This window comes from Falco cherrug, chromosome 9, assembly GCF_023634085.1.
Source record: "Falco cherrug isolate bFalChe1 chromosome 9, bFalChe1.pri, whole genome shotgun sequence".
NCBI classification, from domain to species: domain Eukaryota; kingdom Metazoa; phylum Chordata; class Aves; order Falconiformes; family Falconidae; genus Falco; species Falco cherrug.
This window is the reverse complement of record NC_073705.1, coordinates 31,548,867-31,576,779: the sequence shown is the minus strand read 5'-3', so window position 1 is coordinate 31,576,779 and position 27,913 is coordinate 31,548,867. Positions and strand designations below refer to the sequence as shown.

Here is a 27,913-nt window from a genome sequence, read left to right as displayed (position 1 = left end):
TGCTTCTGTCTTGAAGAGATGACCACGTCATGGCCACGGTAAGGCTTGAAGCTTGGATAACCTGTGTTTGAGGAATAACAATGGTTTAGTACACAGAATGTAAGCAAGGTAGAAGTGATGCCAGGAGGCAGATAAAAGCTTTTTGAAGGCTTCACAACCCTATATTTGCTCTTCTGTATTTGAAGGTCCCACATCCCTACAGTCTGTCCAACATGTATTTTAGAACAATCTTTGAATTCCTCCTAAACACTCATTTTGACAGCAAAGACTTCCTATTATCTAAGCGAGGTTACTAGCCCATACTGGCAAACAATGGCAAAATTAATTTACCCACTTACTGCAAGCTCACAGCTGGGCTACAGCATTTGAAGTAACAGGGCGTGATGTTCAAGGACACTCACAGACATGTGAGCACAACAGATAAGGTCTCCACAGCCGACGCTGGCTACTTTGGAAATTGATTCAGATTCAAGTTGTTCTTCTTTATCTTGAAGGTTTTCCAAGACTTCATGCTGGAAAAGGCCACATAAAATGTTGACAGTAAAGATCACGGTTAATAACTTGGGAATTGTCCCTGGTCAGAAAAAAATCCATCCTGCAGGAGTTCCTTGATTGCAGTTTTTGCCCCAGAGGTTCCAGTACGTCACACACCTTGCCACCCAGTGCTCCATGTTTCTTCTCTAGCAAAAGCTGAGCAAATCTGTGTTTGAATACAAAACAAATAAAGTCCTTGTTTTTTAGCATGTGTTTCTTTCCCTGTGGTGCAACATGACAAATATTAATTGCACTGGTTATATCTTGATCGCATGGTAGGTACTTCCCATGAGACACCCCAACCTTTTAGATTGGGTACGGGTCCCTTTCAGTCTTTCCTTGGCTTTCCGTCTATGGAAACGGCTGCATGGAGAAGTGGAGGCATGATGTATGATTAGGTCTTAACATCGAGTCAGGATAAAATGAGTTATACCCCTGCAACTGAGAAATGAGAAGCATTCCACTGTCCCACAGTTCAGACATCGTCATTATCTAAGGGCTGCGCTTATAGCCATTACTTGATGCAGTGCTGGACTGGGACACTGCAGTGATGAGCGTATCGTAAAAAACTGTGTGGAATAACACAGCAACACAAGCTTTCAGTGGTGTGTGGAAAATAGCTCAGGATATGTGTAGGATGCAACACTGCAGAACTAGAAGGTGATATTTCTGCATAGTAAATATACGCCTCAGATTTGTTTTTCTCTTTTTCCTCATTCCTATCCATCCATGGTGCCAAATGTTGCACGTTGTTCTTTATAAACAGACAAACATTTCTTAGTAAATATACTTAATAAATGGCCTTAATAAAGAATACACTTAAGAAGTTTCTCCCCTTTTGCATGGCCTGTGATTAGCCCCAGCCGTACTGGCTGTGCCTGGCTGCAGCATTTCCTAAGGGGCTGTCTGCCCGCTCAGTGCGGCTGAAACACAGAGCACTAAATTGAACCTTACCCTTGCCAACCACTCCCTGTTAATCTGTTTGCCCAAGATAAGGGAGACCTGTTCTTATAAGTTCTTCAACTTTCAGTGAAAGGTTTGAGAGCTTCTCTGCTGGTCATATCTCAAGAAAATAATTTATAATAAAATTCATTTAACAGGTTTCATCTGCAAGTAGTCCTAAGCTCAATTCAGTTCTCACTGAATTCAGGAGGAAAGACTGTTTCATCTGTTTTTCTTAGCGGACTTCTTTTGCCACTAAAATTAGTGGACAGAATTCCAGAGTGCCCAGGACCTGATGCTCAGTCTCAGCAACATTTCACCGTCATGCTGTATATATACACATAGCACCTGTAAGGTTCAGGGCAGCATAAAATCAGATCAGTTAGATTATTCCTAAATACTTAATATGAACTTAGCTTATGAAGTAAAGAGAATGTGTTTGGAGAATATATTAATTTAAGAATACAAATCCAATATGACTTTGCCAAAAATTAAAAGGAAAAATCCCAAGAATCTTTTTTTTTTCTTTTCTGCTTTTGCTTTATCAGCCACAGAAGTGATTTTTATTAGTATTAGTGACACAGTGAGCAAACAGAGCACAAGACTGAGACAGGAACTTGTAATCACCATGGGAGAGGACTAACAACTTTATCAGCTGCATATTAACTTCAGGAAATTAAACACTCCCATTGGACTCGACAATAAATGCTGGTAGGAAAAGTGCAAAGTAGAGTCCATGCAGTTGAACGAGCTCCTGCAAAAATACATACTGCTGTAGGCTAAGGACCATGCTGATACCTGCCTGAAAACAGGAAAGGGTTGAGGCCGAATAGAAGTGATTCAAAATGGATCTAATTAGTGGATGAAATAAGCAAAGGAAGAACTGTTGTTGGTCTTAAAAAAAAAACCCAAACAAACCCAAAAGGGTTAGGTAGAGAATAGCTGGCCAAAATATTCTCGGGGAAAGGAGGAAAGGGCTCAGATCTCTGCTTCATTACAGTGACTCCCCTTTCATTTCATCCCAAAAATGTGCCTCCGCTAACAACACAGGGTTACTGCCTGAGTGAGCGAGCATCTCAGGCTGAGGAATGTGAGATCCTGTGTTGCCTGTTTACCCTCATCTGTTCCTTTTCTTCTGCTTCATCTGTCTCTGCACTGCCAGCTTGCACCTGTTCCTTTGGTGGATCTCAAAGGGTAGATTTGAACAAAAAGAAAAACTCACAGTCTCTGAACACAACCTAAGGTTTCTGGCAGGCAGATGGACAGAGCCTGTGGATCAGATAAGTGTCTAATTGATTTGCTGGACAGAAAGAGGAAAATAAAAGCCTTTTGGATCATAGAAGATTATTTTTTCTTAATTTCTCTCTTCTGTTCTATTAAGAACCAGTGTAATTACATTTTTGGTTTGGATGTGGTAATAAATACTTCTGTCATAACCTGGTTTCAGATAAGGGTGATTTCTAGGTAAGTCTCTGTCCCTATGAGTTTAGTGATGTTTAAACCAGGAATATTGGGATATGGTAGCGGTCTTTAGCTTTTCAGTATCTTGATGGTGATACCCAGAGGGTAACAGAAGTCTACACAGCTATGTCATCTGCATAGACCGGTCTGGCAGTGGGCAACATGGAGGTTACATCAAGGGAGAGCCTTCCAGTGACTCAATAACCTGGAAAGCCTTCTAGCCCCTAGCAGAGTGATGGCAAGTATAGTTTACCCACTGCTGTGCTCAGGGAGGTTTCGGCACTGTTTGAACCACAGCAAGCCTAAGCATACAGAAGTAAATCAATACAAGCTGATTTATCTTAATACAGGAACACAGCATGTTTGATCCACAAGCGGTGTAATTTAGTTCTAGGACTGCAGCACGGCTGGGAGCGTGCTAAGAAGTTTGTAGCGTGCAGGAGTCTGCCAAACATCATGTCTCTGAACATCTTAATTAATTGTTAGTTACACTCCGCGATGAGATCTTGTCCAGAAGGCTTTGTATTAAAAGTGCAAACTGCTATTAGCAGGTTGCAAAGATGTTCTTGCCAAAGCAGCATTTCCGAAGAAATGAGAGCCTCTGGAGTGAACTGCCAAAGAGCAAAACTATATTGCAAATGGAAGAACATCTGAGGTTTTGGGAGCCCTAGGGTCTTCCTATATATTGATTTGAGGAAGCCATTCCATATTTTAATTACAGAAGTAATGAAACAGCACTGGGAAACCACCAGCAATAATATATTGGTTATATGTGTAACTATTAAATATGTATTTCAGTTACTAGCATTGGTGAGCACAAGAGGTAAACTAATATCTGAGTGCTTGCTATGTTGTTCTTCTGAAAAGGAGAACCTAGTGATAGGCATTGACTCCATTGACTTATTTTTGGCACAGTTTGTTTTTCGATTTTGGTTTGGGTTTTTTTGTTTGTTTGGTTTTTTTTTTTTACAGAGCAGTGTTGATTCTCAGCACTTGGGAACAAATTATAAATTTACAGTTTCCTCATTCATAATTTCCAGAACTGCAGAGAGCTTCTGATTCATGCGCTGCAGGTGGGAACTGGAGATGAGGACGCACATAACATGGGAAATGTCATTCCCATCAGACTAAGGGTCTGTTTAGTCCAGTATCCTGCCTCTAAACCACAGCCTGGGGCCCTCTTGCCTCTCTAGGTAGGAAAATGTCTGAGTGTCCCTGGGAGCACAAGCGGCTCCATGTCAGTGACCTAAATTTTGAAACTATGGATGAGAGCCTCTGAAACCTCTCTGAACAGCAGAGTGCTTTGACCGACTGTACCTCGCTGGATCTCTCAGCTGAGCACTTGCCTGGTTTCTCCTTTTGCATCCGTAGCAGTTAGCCCCAAAACGGCCCCTCTCATCCTTTCCCAGGAGAACATGCCTCGCTTGTGTGTTGCCTGTACTCTCCTGTAGACAGCACAGATGGGCTCGTGAGACCGATTTCAAGCGAGCTAACTTGCCCTTTAGAGAAGTTCTCTCTCTGTTGCCTGTAGAAGGGACCTGTAAAAAACTTAGAAATGGAGAGGATGAGTCTGGGCCTTGGACTCTCCATCTCTTGGCCTCTTGGGGTTCCCTGAGGTCCCTGCACAGCAGCCATAAGGAAAAGTAAGTGTATCTCACCACTCTGTAGGAAATTAATGGCACAGAAGCAGATAGCCTGCCTCCTCAAATCATCTGCTATTCTTTTCCTTGAAGAAACATAAATACAGGTGAGAGGAAGACTGCCTGGCGCTTAGGCTACTATATCTACTATGGTAGGTAGATCTGGGCAAAACAGTTGTCATGAGTTTGGAGTCAATAAGGACATTGACCACCAGACCTGTTATATAAAGAAAATTATTTTTGACAATTTCAGGCTTAGCACTTTCAGTAGCCATTCTGATGGTTTATGAGGTTTTGCGTGCAGAAATTCAAAATACAAAGCTGCATCACCTTGATGGTAAAGTGCTAGTGATAAGGAAAGACTTGGGTGTTTACTTTTCTTAGATCAGTCTTCTCAAGTTTTATTCAGCTTTAATCACAGGTGTCTGGCATTTGCATTGGGATATATTAATGGTAGGACTAGTCCAAAAAATCTCAGATGTCCGGCCCTGGAGAAGAAAGCTGGTTCCTGGTTTAGAGCAAAGGCATGCTCTTGAAGAGACTCTACCAGCATTTGATGAGCAGTCTGGGTAAACACACAGTGTTATTGCAAAGTAAGAGTGTTTATGGTAATACTAGTCTGCAGGCTTTGCAATCTAAATTCACTGTGCTAAAATCATGGTCAAGAGAATTGGAGCCACAGCCCTTTCTCACTTTTGTGGTAGAGGTCCTGACAGACCTTTGAACTTAACTACCAGATACTTTTGCTTAAGGTGTTGAAACACCTGAGGTTTTTAAAATCTCACACTAGACCTGAGCCCCCATGGAGCTGTCAGTTTGGTGGGGAAATCAAATCACTACGTTCTGCATTTCAGCAACAGGTTCTTGTTCCTGAGTGAATGCCTTGCAATTTTCTCCGTTCTGCCAGTAGCATCATGTGAATCTAGTTCCACGAGGACCACACACTGAAGTATGCGGAGTTCACAACCATGTGTTTGTAGCATACTTTGTCATAAATCTTTGCAAGATTAGACCCTCTGCCTTGGTTCACAGCCTCCTTGAAAATAGTTGCCTGGCTTATGTTATTGCAGGATATTCCTTATGCTTTAAGACTTGGGAGTAAAAAATGGTCTGTATCACTAAGAAATACAACTGGATGGGGCAACACAGATCAAAATGGGAGCTGAAACTAATGACCTAGAATTGTGCTAATTATATGAGATGTGTGACATTTCCTAAGTGTTCAGACCTTTGAGAAGGGTGCAGTTATAGACAGGGGCTATTCCTAATGAGGGATGATATTGAAAGGTCAGCTGTCAAAAAGAGCCAAGGATGCAGACAGGTCGAGTTCTGTGTTGCTGGTACATTTAACAACCAAGAGGGCTGCCTCTCTCAGGCATCAAGTCTGGGTCACTGTGGCACAGTAAATCTCAAACAAGGGCAGGGTTGCAGTTTGTGCAAGATTAATCTGCCTGTTGAGCAAGTCCTTGTGCTGGTTTTGGCTGGGGTAGAGTTAATTTTCTTCATAGTAGCTAGTATAAGGCTGCATTCTGGATTTGTGCTGAAAACAGTATGGACAATACAGGGATATTTTTGTTAGTGCTGAGCAGTGCTTACACCGAGCCAAGGCCCTTTCTGCTCCTCACCCACCCCACCAGCGAGGGGCTGGGGGTGCATGAGAAGTCGGGAGGGGACACAGCTGGGACAGCTGCCCCCAGCTGACCAAAGGGATATTCTGTGCCATATGGCGCCATGCCCAGCATATAAACTAGGGGGAAGAAGGAAAGGGGGGACACATTCAAAGTGATGTCATTTGTCCTCTCAAGTAACAGTAACGCATGATGGAGCCTGGCTTTCCTGGAGATGGCTGAACACCCGGCTGCTGATGGGAAGTGTTGAGTAAATTCCTTGTTTTGCTTTGCTCATGGGCATGGCTTTTGCTTTACCAATTAAATGGTCTCTATCTCAATCCACGAGTTTTCTCACTTTTTAATCTTCCGATTCCCTTTCCCACCCCACCAGTGTCTGGAGGGCAGGGGGGAAGCAAGCGAGTGGCTGCATGATGCTTGGTTGCTGGCTAGGGTAAAACCGTAACAGTCCTAGAAGTAGAAATCAATGCAAATGCAGCAAAGCAAGTGATTTTATTTTGAGCAAAACAACCTGCTATCCTTTGGAATCCCTTTGGAATCACCAACTATCCCAGCTGCACTGACTGAAGTGAGTTCACTGTAAGCCAGTCCTGCTTGGATTACAACCTCAGTGCCAGTCTTCATTTTGCATAGCTTGTTTAACATCTGTTACTGGTTTGAAGGTTTCTGCATGAATGAAATCACAGGAGTCTATTAAAGAGTGACACTGCTATACAGCATCCCAGGTAAACAGTGAACACTGCTGAAAATGAGCACAAACAGTCAATGGATTTCTTAGTGTTTCCTTAAACCTAAGATCCTCACCAGTAAAGGCAGAGAGAGCCTCTACAACACCTAGGATGCCTGTTCACTCAGCAGGCACGGTGATCAGAACCCATGTGTCTGAGATGACCTGGATCACAGTGGAGAACAGAAAACCTACCATCCTAGATACAGCAGAAAAGCTTAATTAAAAAGCTTTAGTTAACCAAAAAGCTTAATTAGTTCATCTTTGCTAATGGTTTGTTTTGACCAAAGTAGCCTACAAAGTGGTCCCATAAGCAGTTCAGCTGGCAGATCCAAAAGGCAGGTAATCCTGACAACCTTTATTGGGCATTTTCACTAAGAGCTGAGGCCAGTGGTCCTTTATCTGGCGCAGCTGTAGCTGGATGAGGCTGCATGCCTGTGATCAAGATAGGCAAGGCAAACCCAAAAGAAAATCCAATCTGTTTCTTCTCCAGCCTCTGAGATCCCAGGTATTTGCCAGCTACTCAAGTCAAAAGGGGTGAGATCAGATATGTACAACTCCCAGTGTTGCACGCCTGACCCCAGAAGTAGTTACAAGATGACAGAAAGAGGGGGGGGGGGGGAGGGAAATTACAAACTTCACTTACTTATTTCTTTACTGAAGCAAAACCCAGGTGTTAGATTGCAAAGTCCTGACAAGAAGTCTCAATGCAATGAAATGCATCAACTTTCTATTTCAGTTAAAACTGCCAGTTTAAAACTTTCCATCTAAAAAGCTCACAGGTTTTAAGAAAAACACCATTAAAAGATGATGGCTGTTCCTCCCCCATTTCCATGTGGTGGGTGAGGCCCCTCTTTCTGGGCATGCCCCGCTTGCCTGCCTTTAAAAGCAAGATCTCCACCACACTGTGGGACCTTTGAATGTGGGTGTTACCAAATGGAGGGCTTCTCTAGCCACGGATTTCCAAAAGAATGGCATCTCCCCTGTTACCAGCCGTGAGTATTTACTATAGGAATACACAAGTAATGTGTTGGGTAGAGGTGCTACTTTTGGTGCTTGCCTAGGATGAGCTGTAGCCTACTAGACCTTCCAGGGAGCCTAGGGTGTTATTAGTTCTCCAGGGACTTGAAGCACCTTTGCCTTTTCTTTTGCCTGTGACTTTTGGCCTTGCTCACTCCCTGGGCAGAGGGGACTGCAGCAACGTGGGGTTTTCCTCTGAGCCATGTGCCAGGATGCACAGGTGCTGGGACATTTTTCTTCTGCTTCCCCGGTGCTGACCGGAGGGGTTTTGAGATCCCATCGCTGCTCTGGAGAGCCCCCCCCCCCCCCGATTTCAAAGTGCCCATCCTGTTCGCCTGCTCTTCCCTCGTTCCCCGCAAAAGCTCAAGCGCGTCCCATCTCCTCAAAACAGACCCACAAGCAGGCGCGGCCGCTGCCCTGCCTGCCCCGTCCCCTGCGGCCACCGGTGCCGCCCGCAGGGCTGGCGGGGCAACCGGGCCGTGCCCCTGCCCTCGCCCGCCCCTGCGCTTAGCGCTTGTGATGCCGCGGCTGCATCCTCCCGCCGTCGCGGCCGCCTCCCCCCGGCCGAGGCGCGGCCGCGGCCCCTGCCCGCCCCGGCGCCCCCGCTCCCCTCCCGGGGGACACCGACACCGCGCCTCGCCCCGCGGCCGGTGCGCGGCTGGCTCCGCCCCGCGGGGAAGCCGGTGCCGGGGCTCCGCGGCTCCCCCGCCGCCTGCTGCGAGCCCGGGACGCGCCGCCGCACGCCGGCAGAATGCGGTATGCGCTGCGTGGGGGCCAGCCTTCACCCGGAATACGGTAACGGGGGGGTGGGGGAAGCGGCCTCCGAGGCACCGCTCTGGCGGGGCAGATCCTGTCTAGTTGGCATCTCTATGGTCCCGGATGTGGTTTGCGGGGGGGTGGGGTGGCGGGGCGGGCGCGCTGTCCCGGCCCTGCCTCTCTATGGTGACTTTCCGGGGGGAAGGGCCTCCGCCGGCGCCGTGCGCCTGCGTGAGCCGGGCCCGCTGCCCCCCCGCCGAGGCCGCTGTCCGACGCGGTGAGCGGCGCCGGCTGCCAGCGCTCGCGGCGCCGCCGGTGCGGAGGAACGCGCGCGCCCCGCCCCCCTCGGCCCCCGCCGCGCCGGGGGGGCCGCGCCCCCGCCCCGCTGTGCCGCTGGCATCCCCGGGGCTCCGCGGCGGCAAATGGTGGGGCCGGACGATGCCGGAGCTCCGGGCGGCGCAGCTGTGCTTCCCGCGGGCCGGCAGGAGGCGGCGGAGGAGGCGGCGGAGGAGGAGGAGGACGGGGAGCGGGATGGGAACCGGGGCTTGAGCCGGCGGAGCGGCGGGCCGGGGCAGGAACGGCTGCTGCAGCGGTACCTGGCGGCGCTCGGCCCCGTCGCGGCGGCGGGCGGGAAGCGCTGCCCGGAGAAGCCCGCCAACGGGGCCGCCTACGCCGTGGGCCCCCGCGGGAGGATGACCAACGGGGACGTCGGCTTCCTGCTGCTGCCGCCGCCGGAGGAGCCGCCGCCGTCGTCGCCGCCCCCTCGGGCAGGACGGGCCGAGCCGGGCCGGGGTGAGCCGGGGCCGGAGGAAGCGAAACTGCAGAACGGGGGCTGCCTCCCCTGTCCGCCCGGCCCGGGGGGCGGCGGCGGCCCCGGGGGAACCGCCTTGGACGAGCCGCTGAGGAGCTGCCGGCTGCGGGGCGAGGCGGAGCGGCGCGGGGGGGCGGCGGCCGGCAGCCCCTCGCCGCTGCCCCTCGGCCCGGGGGACGACGCCGGCAGCCGGGCGCAGGCCGCCCCCGGCGTGCGGACCTCCCGGGGCCGGGCGGAGCCCGCTGCCCTGCCGGCGGCGCCCCTCGCCTTTACGGACGTGAACCTCAACACCCGCAACACCTACGAGGTGAGCCGCCGCCGCAGCGCCCCGGAGCACCTGCCCCACGGAGGGACGGCGGCCGAGGCCCCGGCGCCGCCACAGGAGCCGGCGGAGAGGGCCCGGCGGGCGGGCATCGCCGGCGCCGGCAGCAGCTTTGCCGAGTTCTTCACCAGGTAAAGGAGCGGGCGGCGGGGCCGGTACCGGCGCCCCGGCAGCGCCCGGCCTCGGGGCGGGTCTGGGGGCTGGCGGGCCGGTCGGCGGCGGGAGGTGCTGGGCTGGCCGGGGGACCGCGGCGGGGTCAGCGGCGCCGTCCTGCTGGCCGGGCGGGGGCCGTGCCTGCCCCCACGGGCTCCTTCGCCACCGAGCAAATGCCGCTGCGGAGGGTGGTGTGCTGCGCGGCGCTCCTGCGGGGGCTACGTGGAGTTCCCACTGGGATTGCTTCCTGCTCCGGGGGAGCGCCGTGGTTCTGCTGAAACTGCTGGCGGAATAAGGTGAAATCTGTTGGTATTGGAAGCTACTTTCGGGTGATTTTGAGAGTCAACATGGGAGTTGCAAAGGCTCGTAAAGCTTTTGCTGCTTGTTGATAGCGTAGGCACAGTTTACTTATTTATTCCAAAGCGTGGCGCGCAGGGTTTCAAAGGACTGGGCTTTGAGCTAGGATTAATTGGGCTTCTGTTGGGTTTCTAGCACAAAATCAAAAATTGTTCAACATCCAGCATCACTCACTCTTTAACATACTACATAGGAGATGTATCTTTACTATAATAGTTTATAGTGTACTCTATATTACTTTCATTACGTTTGGAGAGGGGAGTTTAATTTTCAAACTTCTAATAGTTCTGATTCTCCAAAACCCCGGGGTTATAGTTATTGTTGTGGCAGTCAATCCAATAGCACAGCAGGTCTCTTAGTGTTTTGAGAAAACAGAGTGAGATTAAATCTATTCACTGAAGAATTTATATAGGAGATGTCTGATGTCAAGGCAGGATCCCAAACTGAGAAATAGGCTCCTTCTGCTAACCCTCAGGAAAGGGAGAGGTGGATTCCTGCCTGCGGATAAGGATAGTGGCAGTTGCAGGGTAAGTTTGATGCCTCCACTTTGTTTCAAGGATGGGTTGACAGATGTCTCGCTAGTCCCACTATTAGTGTTCTTCCCTCCCAGGACACCCTGCTCCCCCCCCCCCCATGTTACCATGTTATGTGGACTGCAGCATATTACTTTTCCTTTGTCTCATTAGTTGAACACTTTGACCAGTAACATTGGTACTTGTTGCTTTTTGCCCCAGAGTGATAGCTTAATGAAATGCTGGAGAATTTTCCTGGTAGAGAAGACTGACCTTGCTGTGCAGTAGAAGTTGTCACAGTATACACTGACGTTTGCTGTTTTCAGTGAAGTCTTGGGTAATACGTGGAAAAATTTAATTGCTTCTATCCTGGTAAAAGCTATACTGCTGACACCTCAGTGAAAAAAAAGGATTTGCCAGAGAGACAGTTTTGTAGCCCCTGACTGGCTCAGCTGGCTGTGCCTCTTGTGCATTTGGCCTGGTGAGCATTATTGGCTGTAGAGGCTTTACCTTCAGCTCTGCCTATATGTTCAAAAAGTGCCTTAGTTACAGCTCGTGTCGTCTGAGCAGCCAAAATGAGATCCACTAATAAAAGGCCACTTTTACTGATTTTTTTTGTTTGTTTTAAAAACTACCCTAGACTTTTCTTCCTAGATAGATTTGTCTGTAGATACAGTAATACTAGAATTTGTAGTCTCCATTGCTTAGAAAACTGGTAATAAAACTTCCATAATTTTTTGAGTAGTTAGTTCCTGTGTTCTGAACTATTTATGATACTTTAAAAGCTTAGACTTCTCACTTTCTTTAGCTGCTCAGATTCGTTCAAAACTGATAGTTGCTATGGTAAGTGGATTTCTCTCTAGTTCTTAGAGAAATACCTTGGCTCTCAATAATGAGGACTCAAACTGTATAAAAAATATCCTCTGATTGAATGTTGGTAACGACTGTACCTCTTTGAGAAGCTTCTCAGCAGATGGTTGCTTATATTTTTGAATGAGCACAGAGCCATAAGTGACGTTGCTCCCCAAAGTTTAGTTGTACTGAGTAGCCGTTCTAGCGTACGTTCTAGCATACGTACCTGCTAAGAGAGAACAACTCGTGTTTTGTCAGAATTTGTACTGGCTCCCACAGTGTACAAGAAAATGTACTGGAAGTGCTAAACACGGGTAGTTCAGCAGCCTGAAGCATCTTACATAGGATGTTTTGCACTTGTAATGCTCTTTACAAACTGGTCAGAATTTGGTAGCTCCCATTGTTTCTTCTAATAGTCATAATTATATGGAGATTCTTTTAAAAGGTGGACGTTTCTTGCTGTTATTTAAAAAATGAGAGAAGGCGATGGGGAAGTGCCGCTGCCTTCAGTGTGAAAGCTTCATTGTTGCAGTTGTCATGACCAAATGGTTTGTCTGACTGGGCAGATACTGGTTAGGAGGCTGCTGTTTCCAGCTGCTTGTTCCCAGCTCTTCAGTTATTAGACTAGCCCCTGTTTTGCAGTTCTTTGAAATCATCAGTCTTAATTGTCTTTGTTTCACTGAACCAGAGGAGAAACTGATGAGGTGAGGTAGGGGAAAAAGCAAGGAGCTATTAACAGCAGCATCTTGCCACAGCTCTATGACAGGAAGAATGGATGCGCCCTCGAGATTGTCAGTAATAATTATTCTAAGATCATGGGGAAGTTTACATCAACGATTAAAGCTTTTTTCTCAGGTAAGTATTAGGTGTAATATTTGGCCCTGGGATCTTAAGTTGTATTTGTGCCAAATTATTAAGCCTGTCAAATCAATGCTGACAACTTTTAACTTAAAAATAATTGTTTTTGCTGTCTTTTTGTTCTACCTCTTTGTTTCTCTCAGCATGTGAAGTGGGATGCCTCAAGTAAATGAGAGGTATGTGGAGCAGAGTGCCGTGGCAAGGAAAACTGCATGACTATGGTCACTTGTCTCCACTGTGCTACTGTTATGGTCAGAGCATTAAGTGGCTTCTTGAAAGTCACCTGTCACTGCTTCGTACTCTTGTGTATGATTCATAATACAATCCTATATAGGCACTGTTCTTCTGGTTCGTGGTCTTACATAGCAGCTTCTAAGTGCAACACTCTGTTACTTCGTTATTGGGTCACTTTTGGGTAGCCCCAGTGGATTGCTGTTGGGTACAGGTGGTTCAGTGAGCAGGAATGTTCTGTGGACAGTTGAATTAAAGCTGTGATGATTACCTTGATGGCAGTATTCTTTATCCCTCAAAGCAGCACATACTGAACAGAACAGTAAACCAAGAAGGGCAAGCAGCAGTGAGTATTCCAGAGCTGAGATAAAGCCACAGTGTTTCTGAACTTCTTTTAAAGATGAATTATACTTCATAGTTCTACATGTAGGTACCAGGTATCTTCTCAGCTTGTTCCTTTCTGAATGGTGTATTTAGCAGATAAATTCAGGTATCTGGTAGTTGGCAAAGTTTCTCACTCCTGGATTCAAGGCTTATTGTTGACAACAGCAGCGATACTTATGCTGTAGTAAAGCACCATTTTCCCAAACACTTGTTTTTCATAGTTAATCTAACAAGGTTTCCTGATGAAATTGCGGAGAGCTTAATTCATAACTGACACTTCTCATAGGTCTTTAGGATGTGCTGTGAGCAGTAGGTGTAATGATTGTAAGCATGTATGGTAGTTGGCACACATGCTTATAAAAACTGTCTTTAGTCTCATCCTTCCTCACCCAGAAAGGTTGTGCTTATTGTCCAGAGGTTTTATAAAATCTTCACTTGGGGAGATGATGGAAAGTTGAAGGGAGTCAGTATATGTAGGAACAAAGAACTGAGAAAGCACTGAAGCCCACACCTTTTTCCCCCTCTTTGTAAACACAGTTCTGTGGTTCAGTAAGTAAGTAGGTCTTCAAAAGCTGCTAATCTTCTTGTTCCTTTAAATGTCCTTGACAGAGACTGGAGAGTTGCAGAGAAGTTCACTTTCCTGAATGTTGTTACTTGTGTACATAGTTAATGTCTCTCGATCTGTAGTTAATATTTGAATTTATTGCTAAGTAGCACTTGCAGCTTTTTGCACTATATAGACGTATACCTAGTCTACAGTTGCATCTTGTGGATGTTTCTCTTTGTATGCAGACCTTTTCTGTTTCATAAATCAGCATGAAACTGCAGGGGATATACTGTGCATCTATGGAGGAGAAATCAGTTTTGTGAAGTTTTGGTCAAAAGTGAGAGTCAAGTGGGAAATGAGCTGCCCTAGTTCCAACAGATCTTTTAAACCTTCTCTTTGTGTAAAGATCAGAGAACATATTGATGGGGGCACTTCACAATGCTTAATTTATATTCCTCTGTTCCCTGTGTCTATATCTTGGTCAGTTCTTGCTGACATACCAAAAGAGCTGTGTATTTGTTTTTGATTTTGAGTTTCCTTTTTGCCCTGTCTGGATTAAAAAAAAAAAAAAAAGTACAGAGTGCTTCTAACAGGTCAAGGAAATATACTGACAATATTTTAGAGAGAGAGCTAAGTGAATACAACAAAGCTTTCTCCCCAGAATTGTGAGGGCACTCTTCACCTTTCTGTCTTTATTAGTCTTTTTCATTATTTTTTTTCTTTCTCTAAGCAATCTTGTAACTTAAGTGAATGAGCAGTTACTTTTAATTGATTTGAATTAAAGTTGACTGGAGAAAGTAGGCAAGAGCACCTGGATCCAAATCTGTGGCTAACTTCAAACAGTATTCTATTTCCCCGAGTTAGAGACATAATTAACTTGATATAAATAGGAAGAAGCGTTCATGTTATCAAAATGAGAAGCTTCTCTGTAGATTCGTCATTCGCTGTTCACTAAGAATGATTCATTTTACGAAGTTGTGACATTGCGACCAGTTTTTGGCTTTTGGTCATATGAATAACTACAATGACAACTTGAGTAAATGTAATCTTCAGAGTAAAGCGGACTGTAGCAAACTTTGAAGATGAATGCGCAGAATTTTATTTTTTTTTTGCTCCCAATTTTTTTAATAACTGTCTACATAGAAAAGTAGCAAGTTAAATCTATACGACTGCAGCCTTGTTTTTATTAGTGAACCAGTTCCAAGTAGTTCATGAAAGTCCTCAAGGTCAATGACTTGAAAATGCCTGTTTGAGAAGGTTTCACTCCCAGGCCTCATGATGTATAGCTTGTAGAGAGTTTTGTGTTTCTGAAAAACATTAGTAATGGGTATTTCACCATAAGTATGTAAAGTGCTGTGCACCCGTGTTACCATTTTGGTTACGATGTCTGCTGAGTAGCAAACCAAAGCTAAATTTCAGGTGTACAAATGGAAGGAACTGTATGCTCGTTTAGCTCTGGATAGGTGTTGGATTGCTATATTGCTCCAACTTCTGTCTGCAGCCCATCTTTTTTTGTTTGTGTGGTTTTTTTCTCCTCTAAAAAGCTGACTAAATAGATACTACTTCTAAGACCTTAGAGCCATACATATAATCTTCATGGATTTAAACTACCCAAAGTATTATTAGCAATTTCTCTGCTCTTCTTCATAGACCGTGTAGTATTTCATGTTGGTACATATATTTGTACAGGGAGTCTTTTAAGTCTAATAGGATTTTTCCTGAAGTAAATTCTCCTTAAACTCATGCTGTTAATTCTTTTTGGGGGTTGTGTGTGGTCTTTTTGGAAGCTGAACAGCTGAATCTGTTGTTTAGTGTGCGCTACAAACTGTTGGAGTCATAGCTTGTTTTGCTAAGGAGTGTTCTACAGAGGCATTCACACTTGACCTGAAAGTCTCTTCTCACCCAATTCATTTCACAGAAGGTCTTTTTCATTACTTGTTCTCTTCTGCTTAGTTTGTGTCCCAGAATTTCTTACAGACTCAGTATATTGATAGTAGTGTGACAAAGTGAATGGGACTCCCTTCTGAATAGGCTATGACTAAAAGGAGAATGTTTTACATGGACAACAACAACCAAAGGAGGTAGCTTTAATCACAGCTGGCCTCTAAGAAAATGATAGTTTTATGCTTTTGCTCTCCTGGCTGTTCCATTATTCATTAGGCTATTTTGTCTTGATTGTTTAAGAATAAAAAAGGAGTTTAAGGGTTTTGGTCACGTTTCATTCACATGGATGCAAAAACTTTTATTCCTCTCATCAGTTGCTGGGAACTGCTGAGATGTTTATGATATAAAGCCTATCCTTTTTTATCCCTTATTGGTCTTGTTTGTTGTTCAGCTGGCGAAAGACTAAGTTTGTTAGGCTGGGTGGTAGGCATTGCTTTAAGCTTCTTATCCTGGGGCTGTGCTGTGCTTCTCAGCCTTTTTATTACTGCTTTCTAAGGAAGTGAAGCTTAGGCAGTTACTGCCTGATCTCGCTAATACTGTAGCCTGTTAGCCAGGTTCAGTCAAACTTCTCTGAGACTAAGAGGACTCAAATATAAAAATCTCACAGGTTTTTGAATGAAGGCTGAGCATAAGGAGAGCCTGCAAAAGATGAACTCTGCTGATTTGCCTCTGTGTTTGCAGAAACCAGTAAGCTGTGCAAACCACCTGCAGAGCATATTGCTTCTGACCTGGCCCAGGGGTAGCAGTGTGAGAGGTGGATGGATGTTCTGTGGGTGAACTTATGACTCTAATTAGTAGAAAACTAGTTTTGATGGTCATAGATGATTTTATTGTTCCAGAACTTGAGAGCCAAACACTCAGGCTGGGTTTCTTGAAAATTCCTTTCCTGAAAATAGTACCTGTAGCCTATAGGATGAAGCTCTTCTCAGTTTTTCTCCATCCTTTTTCAAGGTACTCCTTTATTAAGAAGGTATCATGTTCGATTTCCATTGTTATATTGGGAACTTTTATTTAACGTGCTCTCAGGTAATTGAAAGAGTCTCTTGATCATGTAGTATAATAAAAGCTGCCTTGTTGGCTCCCCTCACCTAGGACAGTTCTGTTGATCTAAAATTTCCTGAAGGCCAGCTCTAGGGATAGGCAAACTAAGCAATTGCCTAGAAGTAAAGGAGAAAAGACACCAGAGATATTGAGAAGAACAAAACGTCTGCAGCACTTCTGCCTCTGCTGGAGCCACGGAAAGCCAGGCTTGCGGTTGCCGCCTCTGCCACAGATCTGGTTTGATGTGCTGAGGAAGATGCAATGGGAGAAGGGTATACTTTACGCATCTTTCTTGTGCTCCAAGAACAGTAGAGTTGTTGATGCTGGCTCCTCTGCTTTCTGTAGCAGGGAAAGCTTGGACCTGACCAGGTCTCAGATCCCTCAAAGCTCAGTCCTGCCTGTATTGCTTTAGTTGCCTAATGCATCCATTAATGTAGGGTCTTGACTGTCTTGCTGTTGGGCAATAATGAAGCTGTTTGTATGCTGGATGCCAGAATGTTTTAAAAAACACAAGCAAACCATGAACTACCAAAGGTGCTCGGGCATCTGGTAGCTGTGAGATGGGAAGCAGTGGAGATTCCAGAGCACAAAGGATTTCTGCTTTGAGTGGCTAAGGGAGCTGAGGTTATTTAGGATGGAGAAAAGGAGACTGAGGGGAGACTTTATTGCTCTCTACAACTACCTAAAAGGAGGCTGCAGTGAGATGGGTGTTTGGCTCTTCTTTTTTCCCAGGTAAAAAGTGATAGGGTGGGAGGAAACAACCTCATGTTGCACCAGGGGAGGTGTAGATTGGATATTAGGAAAAAATTCTTCACTGAAGGAGTTGTCAAGCATTGGAACAGGCTGCCCAGGGAAGTGGCTGAGTCCCCATCCTTTGAGGTATTTAAAGACATGTAGATGTGGTGCTTAGGGGCATAGTTTAGTGGTGGACTTGGCAGCATTAGGTTTACGGTTGGACTAGATGATCTTCAGGGTCTTTTCCAACCTAAATGATTCTATGATTCTAGCTTGTTGTTGTAAGCTTTGGGTATTTTGCAAGTTCCTTCCTATTCCTCAAATTCTGTAGGCAGCAGAATGGTAGATGGGGAAATTTCTTCCTCACATTGTAAAAAGCCGTGAAGCAAAACTGAAAGGGATCAGGCTTTTAAATATTAATATCAGCTGTCTTAGCAGATCAAAAATGGATTCTTGCATTTTGTAGTATTTCTGTAATTTATCACTGAAGCAGTGACATAGAGTATATTGTGAATTGCTAACTGCAGCAGAAACCTGATACGCTGAGTGACTACAAAAGTAGTATGGTAGTACTTCGTAGTACTGTATTACACAATTGAGTGCTCTACAGGTGTTCTGTCTGGGACCAGAAGGGAAAAACATTAACTCAGGTATAACCAGGCTGATTAGAGTAGTAAGCATCACCATCTCCTGGGACACAGTCTTCTAAAAACTCTGCCATGTATATGAACTTACAGTTCACAGACTTTGTGAGCTGTGTCAAAGGCTGGAAATCTTTCTCACCTTTGGCTTGAAAACATCATATAGGAACATTTGGACTACAGGTATAGTGACTGACCTGATAAAGCTGGTGTGTTTAGTCTTGACTGGAAGTGAGTCACTACCAGAACAGTTTTAGGTAGTTTGCTTCATTAGGTAGTACTTCTGTGAGATAGCTTGGGGAACCGACTGAAGAATTTGCTATTGTCAGGAAACAAAGGGAATGTCTCTTCCCTGCTTCTGGTATTTATTTGATCCTCTGTGAGCTGCTGCAGCTCATTAAGCTGGGGAGTGAAAAAATGTGGATGGTTTTCTGTGGGATTAGTGAGTTGAATTGACATGCAAGGTATGGAGAGTCTCTGAATTGATGCAGCAGAAGGGGGCGCAGGACATTACTGGTGAAAGGAAGCGAACATGGGCTTCTCCTTAGCGAAGCTGAAACAGCTTGGTCATTACGTGTGCGTGTGAGAGGAAGGGGTCTTATTCTTCCAGCACTGTTTTGCTTAGGGTATGTTGCTGGCTAGGTATTCCTGGCCATGCAAGAAATAGCAGAACATCTGGAGTCAACTGGTAGCAATTCTTCATGTCTTGCAGCTGTGACCTAGGATTTTGGTTTAGATTCTGTGGGCAAGTGACATTCGATTGTTATTACCGAAGATTGACCATGGTGTTTGATGTAGTGTCAAAATAGCTGCTGAACTGTCAGACTAAATATGAAGATGATAGAATAGTTTGGCATAGAGCTCCACACTGATTATCTTCCTTCTACTCTTCTTGTATTTGAGCATTGTGAAATTTAACCATGTCTATTACCTTGCATGTGTGTCTGCTTGTTTGCATACACTTTTGAATGCTTGAGCCTGTTCCTAAAGCTAACCTGTGCAGCAGCTCTTTAAGAGTATAATGTAGCCAGTTAAAATACAGTTTACCAGTAAGTGTTCGGTAATACTGCTAAATGCTTTCAACTCAACTTCCCAAGTGTTTGTGTACCTGCAGTAAAGCTGTTTTGCCAGCAGAATTTGTAAATCCATTTTGGAATGGGTATCAACTAGGAGCTGGAGCAATAGGGTTGATCTAATTTAGGCTCTTTGTTGCAGTGCCGTAATAGTTGTGTTCATTTTTGTGTCCTCTCTAAGAGGTGAGAAACTTTCTTCTTCCCTGCCCCTTAACGCTTACCAGCTACTCTTTGGCAGTTCATTAGATTTCAGGTGCGCCTAATAGTAGCTGAGGCTTTAGTTGATCAGTAACATCAACACAAATGTCAGTTTCATTAAAAAAAAAAAAATAAATACTGCAGGCTTGGTCTTCCTGAAGATGCATGTTCTTCTGGTGAGGATTTTTTGGTTTCCTTATTTTAATTTTTTGAGAGAAGAGGGGGAAACCAAAAACTTGCTTGTATAGCACTTAAGACTGTAATTCTAGAGCATTACAGATGCAAACATTGAAGCTCCTTTGGAGAAGGTAGTTTGGGATATTCTTTGGATTGTCTTGGTGTGGAGAGAAAGAAAAGACCTTTGTACTGCTAAAAGGTGCTAAAACTAGAAACATCCTGTAATAGATCAGTGTTTGGCGGTAACAAAATCTAAAAGAGAAGCTGGCGTCTAGCTTCTTGTAGTAAGGTGGTGAAAGATGGGAACTGTAAAATGAGTTTGGTCATCTCCCCTCCAATATAGGGCAGAGCTTGGAAACTTGTGCTCAGAGCAACCTATAAATGTCAGCCCCTTTTGATTCAATGTGATAGTCTAAGTTACTGAAACTAAAAATGTAGAATGTGTAACAAATTCTAAATTTATTAGTGTTTCATTCTAAATCTTCATGTTAAGAATTTTAAACTAAACCTAAAAACACTTGGATATTAAGTTACAAATCTAAGGTTGAAATGTGAGAGTAAAGAATGAGTTGAAAAGTATATTTTTCAAGTAGGAGGTATTTGCTCTTAGTATTTTTATGTTCATGTCACTTTTCCAGCCATACCTAAGAATGTGAGAAAATACAAGCATGTGGAAGTGAGCAAATAGCTCCTGGACAGTGTCATATAATTCGAATCTAAAATACGGGGGAGCAATGACAATTTACCCATTGGTCTAAGTAATAGTTTACTGTGTGCACTTTGAACATACGTTATAACTTTTGGACACTTTTTTTATCAATTCCTACAAATTATGAACTGTATATAAACAGTTTAAAGTGTAAAAATAGAATCCTACTTTTGTTGCCCTGCAATCTTTGTAAGTGGCTAGCCAAAAAGGTTTTATTTCCTTTTAATGATTCATTATTTATGCTTAGAGTTGAGTTACATTTGTTTCTGTATGTAAATTATTGAAAAGTCTTGTTTAAAGCAGAGGAGCTAGTTGTGTATAATGAAGCAATGGGGTTTTTTTTTCTGCTTTTATTTCCAAATTGTTGCACATAAGACCTTAACAGAACAGACAAGAGTATGAAGAAAAATTATGTTGTGTTCTTAAGCAGCTTTTGCATTTTACATGTGGTAAAAACACACCGGTGTGAATGTAACAGTTCTTACATGCTCTGTTATAGTCGTGAAGGAATATGGAATTGCAGACTTGAAGGGGTCCTTAGAATTTTTGCAGACTTCTGAAAGTATGGTTTTAAGTCAAAATGATTCATTTTAATGCTATACCAGGAAATACGCATCTGTAACAATTCCTGGGACATACCTCTTCTAACTCGTCACTGATACAGCTCTCTGGATAAAGATTGTTAGGTACGTAAGTAGTTTCCTTATCAGTTTGTCTTTTCAGCTAATTAAAATTTCAACAAATTTCAAACATAGGCCTATTTGGTAGGCCTAGGAAACTTATTTAAAAATTGGCATAGGGATAGAGTAAGAACAGACTGTGTGCATAAGCAGAACTCTAGTCTGTGTGGAGATGCAAAATCAGATATATTGCGATACATGTACAGTTTTTAATGAGTTTTGTTACTTTACATTCCTTTTACAAATTCAGAGGTTTTATTGGAGTCAGTGGATTTTTAAAGTGCCTTAGTTATTGCAGGGAAGTACAACTTCCAGGGTTTTTAACTGCACTTTTTGTAACTATTTAAAACAAACAGAAAGCCCAGACTAGTTTTTGTACAACTCTCTGCTCATTTGTAGCATTAATTCCATGCTGGATTCCACCTCTAAGCCTTTGTGATTCTGGTAGGAAAAGTTATATACAATAGAATGAGGATGCTCTTGGTGTGATGCCGGTTCCTTCCTGTTTTGTGTCTTGCTTCCCTGGATTTAACAGGAGAGAGTTAGTTGTCTTATGCAGTGTCTAATAACAGGTACTAGATGCTTAATAAAAAGGAAAATATAGTCAACCTTCTCTTCTTGTAATTTCTAGTGGCTTTCAGATATTGTTTTCTCAGTGCTTCCTTGTTATCTTAGATCTTGGAAGGTGGATGCAATGAGAAGAGATGATTGTTGATTGAAAATTACATTAAACCAGATTGTTGTGCGTAAAGTAAAAGTCAGAAAAATCTTTTAACAGTAATTTGTTTTTCAAAAAAACCCACAACACACGTCATTTTTAGTACTCCAATATAACTTAAGAGGTCACTTGTTGGAACTGCTTTATTTGTAGATCAGTAAGTAAACACTTGAGCAAGGTCAAAGTTACCTTGCAAGGTAAGTAAATTAGAGAATAGTAGCCTGGCTTTCAGCATCAAGATTTAAACACAGTGTTCATTTCTATGATAAACCTGAATCCTGAATATTTTATTTGGAAAAAATTGTTTCTTCGGTGCCATGCTTCACATTTTGCAAGGATTGCTTTCCAGGGATGCCCACAGTTGTTTTTGTTGTCTAACATGATGCAGCACTAGACGTATTTGTAAATTGAAGTGAACTGTAAGGAAGCATGCTTGGTTGCTCAGGTGTAACAGTAATGATGATTAAGTGTTTTATGGTCTCTCCTGACACCACATCCTTGTCTCAGTAGTTGATATCACTTGGTTTTTGTCACTTCTTGAATTGCAGGGTTAACAAATTGGAGAAAGGTAGGCTCATTTTAAATATGCTTCATACTGATACTCATCCTAAATGGCTCAGGTGTAAGACCCAACCTTCTTCTGTACCCGAAACTTGTATATAGATAACTAAAAGCAGCAGAACAGGGGAAGCTTGAGCCTAAAGGTGGAGTTCTAATGATTTGATTCTTTTAACACCTAATAAGAAGTAGAATGATGCTGCAACCTTTCCTTCAATGCGGAGGCGGCAGATCCCTATTGCTTTGGCTAAATAATTATCTTTGAGTTTGCTATGCCTTTTAAAAATCTGATTGAAAATGCATTACTAGACTCATTGGCTGAACGGTGAGGGTGCCTTTCTAGGCAATTACATTAAAAGTACCTCAACAATGGCGAGTAAGTTACACACACCAGGACTGCATTTCAGCTTGCCATCTTGCAACTTAGTTGCAGTTCACAGATCTCTAAACTACTGTTTTCTTTTTCCTTTGTAGTTCTAGAACAAATCGTGCTCCTGCTTCTCTACCAGGTTAGAGTAGCTGAACTACCAAAGGACTTCCTTTAGTCCTGTAGCATTCCAGACTGGGGCTGGCACTTTGCAAGTGTTATTGAATGTATGATTTGAAGGCTACGGGTTAGTTTTATAGAGGGAGTGGAGAGATGAGTCAGGACCTATATCTGGTTTTAAAGCTGGAGGACTAAAGGCAGATACAGGCTTGTGAACATTGTTTCCAAGTGTTATTGTTAAGAATGCTGGACTCAAGTGGGAATTTTAGGGAAAAATGGGAAGTAAATGAAGTTGGTTGCTTCCAATAATGCAGTGCCAGATCTCAACAACATCAGAGCTCTGAATCATTAGAGGTGATTCTTCTGGCAGGCTCTGTTGAGGCTCAAAGTTAAAGATTTCAAACCTAAGGATGTGCCTTTGGAGTGGGAAGGAAAGCAACTTCAGGTTTTATTGGGATGCACAGAGCAGCAAAATACTTATAGCCTGTTGTTAGTGGCACACAGTGGAGTTGTAGAAAGAGAAGATCCATATGTGTTCTCTCTGAAAGAGGTAGCAAAATGGCATCTAGCTTGAAACTAGATTGGAGTTTGATGTTTTAAGTCAAACAGAAGACTATTGCAAGGCTACTTGGTCTTGTGGAGAGGTGAATCCATTGTACCTAGAGGCAGAGTGCTGGAGTTTTATCTAGCCTGGTGCCTTTCCTCCCAGCTGATGTTCACGGTTGCTGCTATTCAAAGCACTTCAGCTTTCTTTGAGTAGCTGTTGTGCAAATATGGCAGCCCAGTTTCTAGTCTGGCATTGGATGAAATTTAAGATCAAGCTTGAAGTAATAGTCTCTGGTATTTTCCGGTAACTTCCTTTAAAACTTGGAAATATGTCATGCTCTTGGGCTGGCATATAGCTAGCTCGAAAAGCTGAAAAAAGTTTTGTGTTCATGTTTTTTGGAGAGGAAGCCAAACCCCCAAGAGAAACAAACAAACAAACAAATCCCATTAAAATATAAAGTTCCTCATATCCCCTTCTGAGACTCAGTGGTAACTGCTTTTAGATTTCACTGATTTATCTTAAATAGCAGCAAAGGAGTGATTTCAAAAGCAAAAGCAGAGTGGAAAGAAGCAATTTTATTACTAGAACATCACATTAATGACACCAGTGGAAATGGTTAACATCGTTGAGTTACTGTACTCTCAGTATGATGAAACTCCTGCAGGATGCTGTGGGCACAGGCAGGAATAGTTGAAGCAGTATTGTTAAATAAGTGTTGCCACTCATAGGTGTTACTACTACTGTTGTAGTTTTGTGATCAGAGCCTGTAAGTTTTGGTATAGTGTAATCCAAACCATGTTAGGAATAGAAGTCTTGGTATGTGCCAGTAATTGTTTCTTATTCTGTGGCACTTCAGTTACTTTTCAAACTTTTCATTGCACCTACTAAAACATTTTTGAATGTCGTTTGAGAGTGTTAATATGTGTTCCATTGTGGTTATATAAAACTAGCAGGGAAAAAAACCTTGCAACTTTTCCACTAGGCTTTTGTAAACTAGAGCTTAATTCAATGAATTGATTTAATATTTCAATCCCACAGGTTCTTTCAACAGAAAGCATTATTCAGTTGTAAAGTGTAGGCTTCTTTTTAAGGAATTTTGAGGTTTTCAAATGGATTTTGAGATTCTATACCAAAATGCTACTGACTTTTAAGTCCATCTCAATGGATGACTTCCTGGGATCAGTGGAACTCATGAATATTCTAAGCAGCAACCAATATGTCAAATCTAGTACACTTCCTGCAAGTCAGTGAATGCAACTTGTAAGCATTCACAGATGCTGTTCCTTAACAGGGCTTTTGTAAGGTTTTACTGTTGTCAACAACACATCAGATGTGATACTGTTAGCTGCCAAAACAATGTATTATATGTGTCCTTCCATCTTCAGCAAAGCTTATTTGTAAACCTCCCATTAATTTCTCTTGGATTAGGATTCCTAGGTGAGGTTTATTCTGACATGATACAAAGTTTGACCAGGTTTTTTTTCTTTCTTCAGTAACAGACTTCAATGAATATCTAATCAATAAAAGTAAAATTGTGTATTTTCACTTGTGGCATTCATAAAAAGTGAAACAAGCCTTTGCTTAATTCAGTACACCAAAGAATATTAAAGAAACCCCTGAGATTCATTATGGTGGGGACTGTGTTCTGAAAGGTTTGTTTTAATGTTATATTTGTTTAAAGAATTTGAAAACCCAGATCTCATAAGAGCGATGAGCATGCCTAAATCTTTTGTACAGAAATATTTATTAAAGCCTTCTGTGTGTTTACAAGCTTTCCTTTTTAAATCTACCAGCTTCCTGGTTAATCATAAAACAGCTTTGATGCAGTGACAGATTGCCATTGATGTTTAAAGCATACATCTTTCAGCTTCCACAAGTGCTAGAAGCAGTGGAGCTGAACTCCCAGGTGATCATGGTGGCATTCCGTAGTGTGTGCAGAGACCAGGTGGTTATTGCTATCCATGAAATCAGGATGCATGAGTTCTTTTGCATTTCAAGACTGGTACTCCAGAATGTATCTTCCTGCATACCTGCTTTTGGGGAAGTAAATCTCCATTTAAGCTGAAATACAGCTGCTGCAGTAGTTGCAGATTTAAGGCAAGGCTGTAGTGTAGAATTTAGTGACGTTGTCTTTAGGATACTTTGTCTGGTTTTCTTGATGGGTCTTTGAACACTTCTTCCTCCCTCCTGAAGGCAACGTAAAACACTGTAAAACATGTCCTGTACTTGTGAAATGAGCCTTTGTTGTTTACTAAGCACACTTTTTGTATTTTTTTTTTCTTTATGGATGGACCTGTTCATTTCACTAATGGTATGCAGTTCTGGGACCGACTAGAGAACAAAAGAGACTGTCAGATGTTGGTACATGGCTTGGCATTTTCATCAGTCCTTCCTTCCAGGTCATGTGTCAGAAACCACTAGTTTGGTGTTGTGGATACTTAGTTTGCTTCCACAGGGCTGGAATAAGATATTGCAAATTTCACTGGTGGGAACAGTTGTGGGATGTGTGGATCAGAACCAATGCTTACTAGTACACCTTGTATTAATTAAGTGCTATTAATAGCAACAGCTTGATTCTATTAATAGCAGGTAAATATTCATACAGTGAAAGCAATTATTCCCAAACGTGCTTACTCACTTACTGGGTTGGAAGAACAGCTGGGAGACCTCCACAGAAGTAGCAGGGTGTACTGATGCACTGAGAGCTTCTGTGTGAGTGTTCAAAAAAAATCTCTTAGGGTGCTGTCTTTCATCAGGTGTATATGTAATTCCATACCCCCTGCCTGCCTATAGCAGCTGCTGCTTTCTTGAATGCAGTCTTTTTCCTCTTCTTTAGCAAGCTGTTGTTGATGGTAGTGTGTGCTGGTGGCCTTGGACAGAGCAAGGAGAGTCTTGGTGTTCTGAGTTTCTAGGTTCTCCTGGATTCCACAGGACTGTTAGTCTTGAGCTTACTAGTTCTTGGGAGATTTCCACATTTTTTCAGCGTCTACTTCTTCTCCCCAGCTTGCTGGTTTTTGGTGGCTAGAGCTTCAACTACACACAAGTATCTGTAGAGTCCATTCACATAAACTTGCACAGAAGGGGGTTTTGTGACAGGCATTTGCTTGTTTCCCAAAGAACAAAACCATTCTGGGAACTGAAAAGATAGTTTGTATTTGAAAGCTATACAACGTCTTAGAAATGCTAACAGTTCCTAATTGTAAAACTATGCTGCCTGGTCAGAAACCCTGGCAGCACTGGGATGTAAGAGCAACTGTGCAGTTTTCAGACAGACTGTGGTTGTTGTATCATGCTGCTTCTATCTGGGCCAAGCCAAGAGACTTTTCTGTGCACAGACATGACTGTGTTCAATTTGATAAGGAAATGTATTTAAAAATACAGCAAATACTTTAAGTGAAGAATATACTTTCCAGAGGAAGAGTGTGAACATACGCGGTTAGCTGGTCAGCACTACACAAAACCATCTCCCAATAAAGGTGGCCCCTCTTCTGTTCACCAGAGGTCAACTTATAAGCATCCTGAAAAATAACCTTACAGACTACTGAACTTTTAATCCCTCTCAGTTATTCATAAGTTTTTGGAAAGTGGTTTTCCAACATTCAGAATAAATACACTTTAATTTTCAAAGCACTTGTACTTAGCATGCTCTGTGGGAGCTTGTGGTCGGAATCAAATATAGTACAGCCTTGTATCTAGATAAATGGTTGCTAATATGTTCTTGTGTTGGTTGGCTTTCTAAGAAGTGATAGCACAATGCAGTCATCTGCCTATTTGAGTGTAATTGCTTTAGGCACTGGCAAAGGTTATCTGCTAAACTGAATCTTCTGTGCATGTTCCCTGATTTTCTAGCCCATGTTATGAAAGTTGAAGGTGTGAAGATTGCAGAAAATGTTAGCAGAAATAATGGTTCGCCATTTGTTTTCAAATCTATAAGTTACACAGTGATTTCCAGCTGCTTTCTTTTCAGTCTTCAAATATCTCTGTAAGATACACTGAAACAAACCCCAAGCAAAAGTCCAGAGCTGTTGCATGCTGTGAACTTACATTTAAGGAAGTGTCCGTTATTATTAAAAGAGCTCTGATATTGCATAAAGTGTCTTTGAATTCAGAGGTAAAACTGAGTGTTAAACACAAATATTGGCATCAAAGCACCTGTAATGAAAGCTGCTCCACTTTGAGTTAGTTATTTTAAAGTATAATAGAAAGCTAAGGAGGTAGCACACTATGCGTTTGCTGAGTAGTAAATCTCTAGAGTGGTGAACTTGTTTTAAAGAAATGTAAGTGTGTACAAATATCATTTGTTTATATGCTTTTAATAAACAAAAAGAAAATCCTTCTCTCTTTTCAGAAACTTTTTCACTAAAAGGACGAAGGAACTCAAGCCTGCTGTCCAAAGCGCTCCTGGTTGGAAGTTGTTCGGAAAAGTCCCACCAAGGGAAAACCTTCCAAAAGATTCCAAAATTATTCAGCAGGTAAGTAAACTTCACACAACTCTAGGTACAAAACCTGTAAAAAAAATAGTAATTAAATATTGCAGTTCTGTGCTGTTATCTCCACGTTGTTACTATACAACCAGGGCGTGCTCTGGGAAGGCTCATTTGGGGCTTTGTCTGAACAATAGTAGTTACTGAGGAGTTTGAGTTTTATGATTATCTAGTGCATTCTTCAGT

At 43.2% G+C, this 27,913-nt stretch overlaps 1 protein-coding gene across 3 annotated transcripts in view; it reads left to right on the top strand.

Annotated features, from left to right (window-relative positions):
• Positions 1–8,971: 8,971 nt before the first annotated feature.
• The window catches only part of TBC1D12 (TBC1 domain family member 12), a 45,082-nt gene continuing 26,140 nt past the window's right edge, over positions 8,972–27,913 (top strand). The window contains exons 1-2 of one of the 3 annotated variants that reach the window (XM_055720696.1): positions 8,972–9,972; positions 27,592–27,715. In XM_055720696.1, the coding sequence (XP_055576671.1) occupies positions 9,131–9,972; positions 27,592–27,715 (966 nt within the window). In that variant the 5' untranslated portion in view covers positions 8,972–9,130. The remainder of the gene's footprint in view (positions 9,973–27,591; positions 27,716–27,913) is intronic. The other 2 variants (XM_055720694.1, XM_055720695.1) reach the window with 2 other exon arrangements.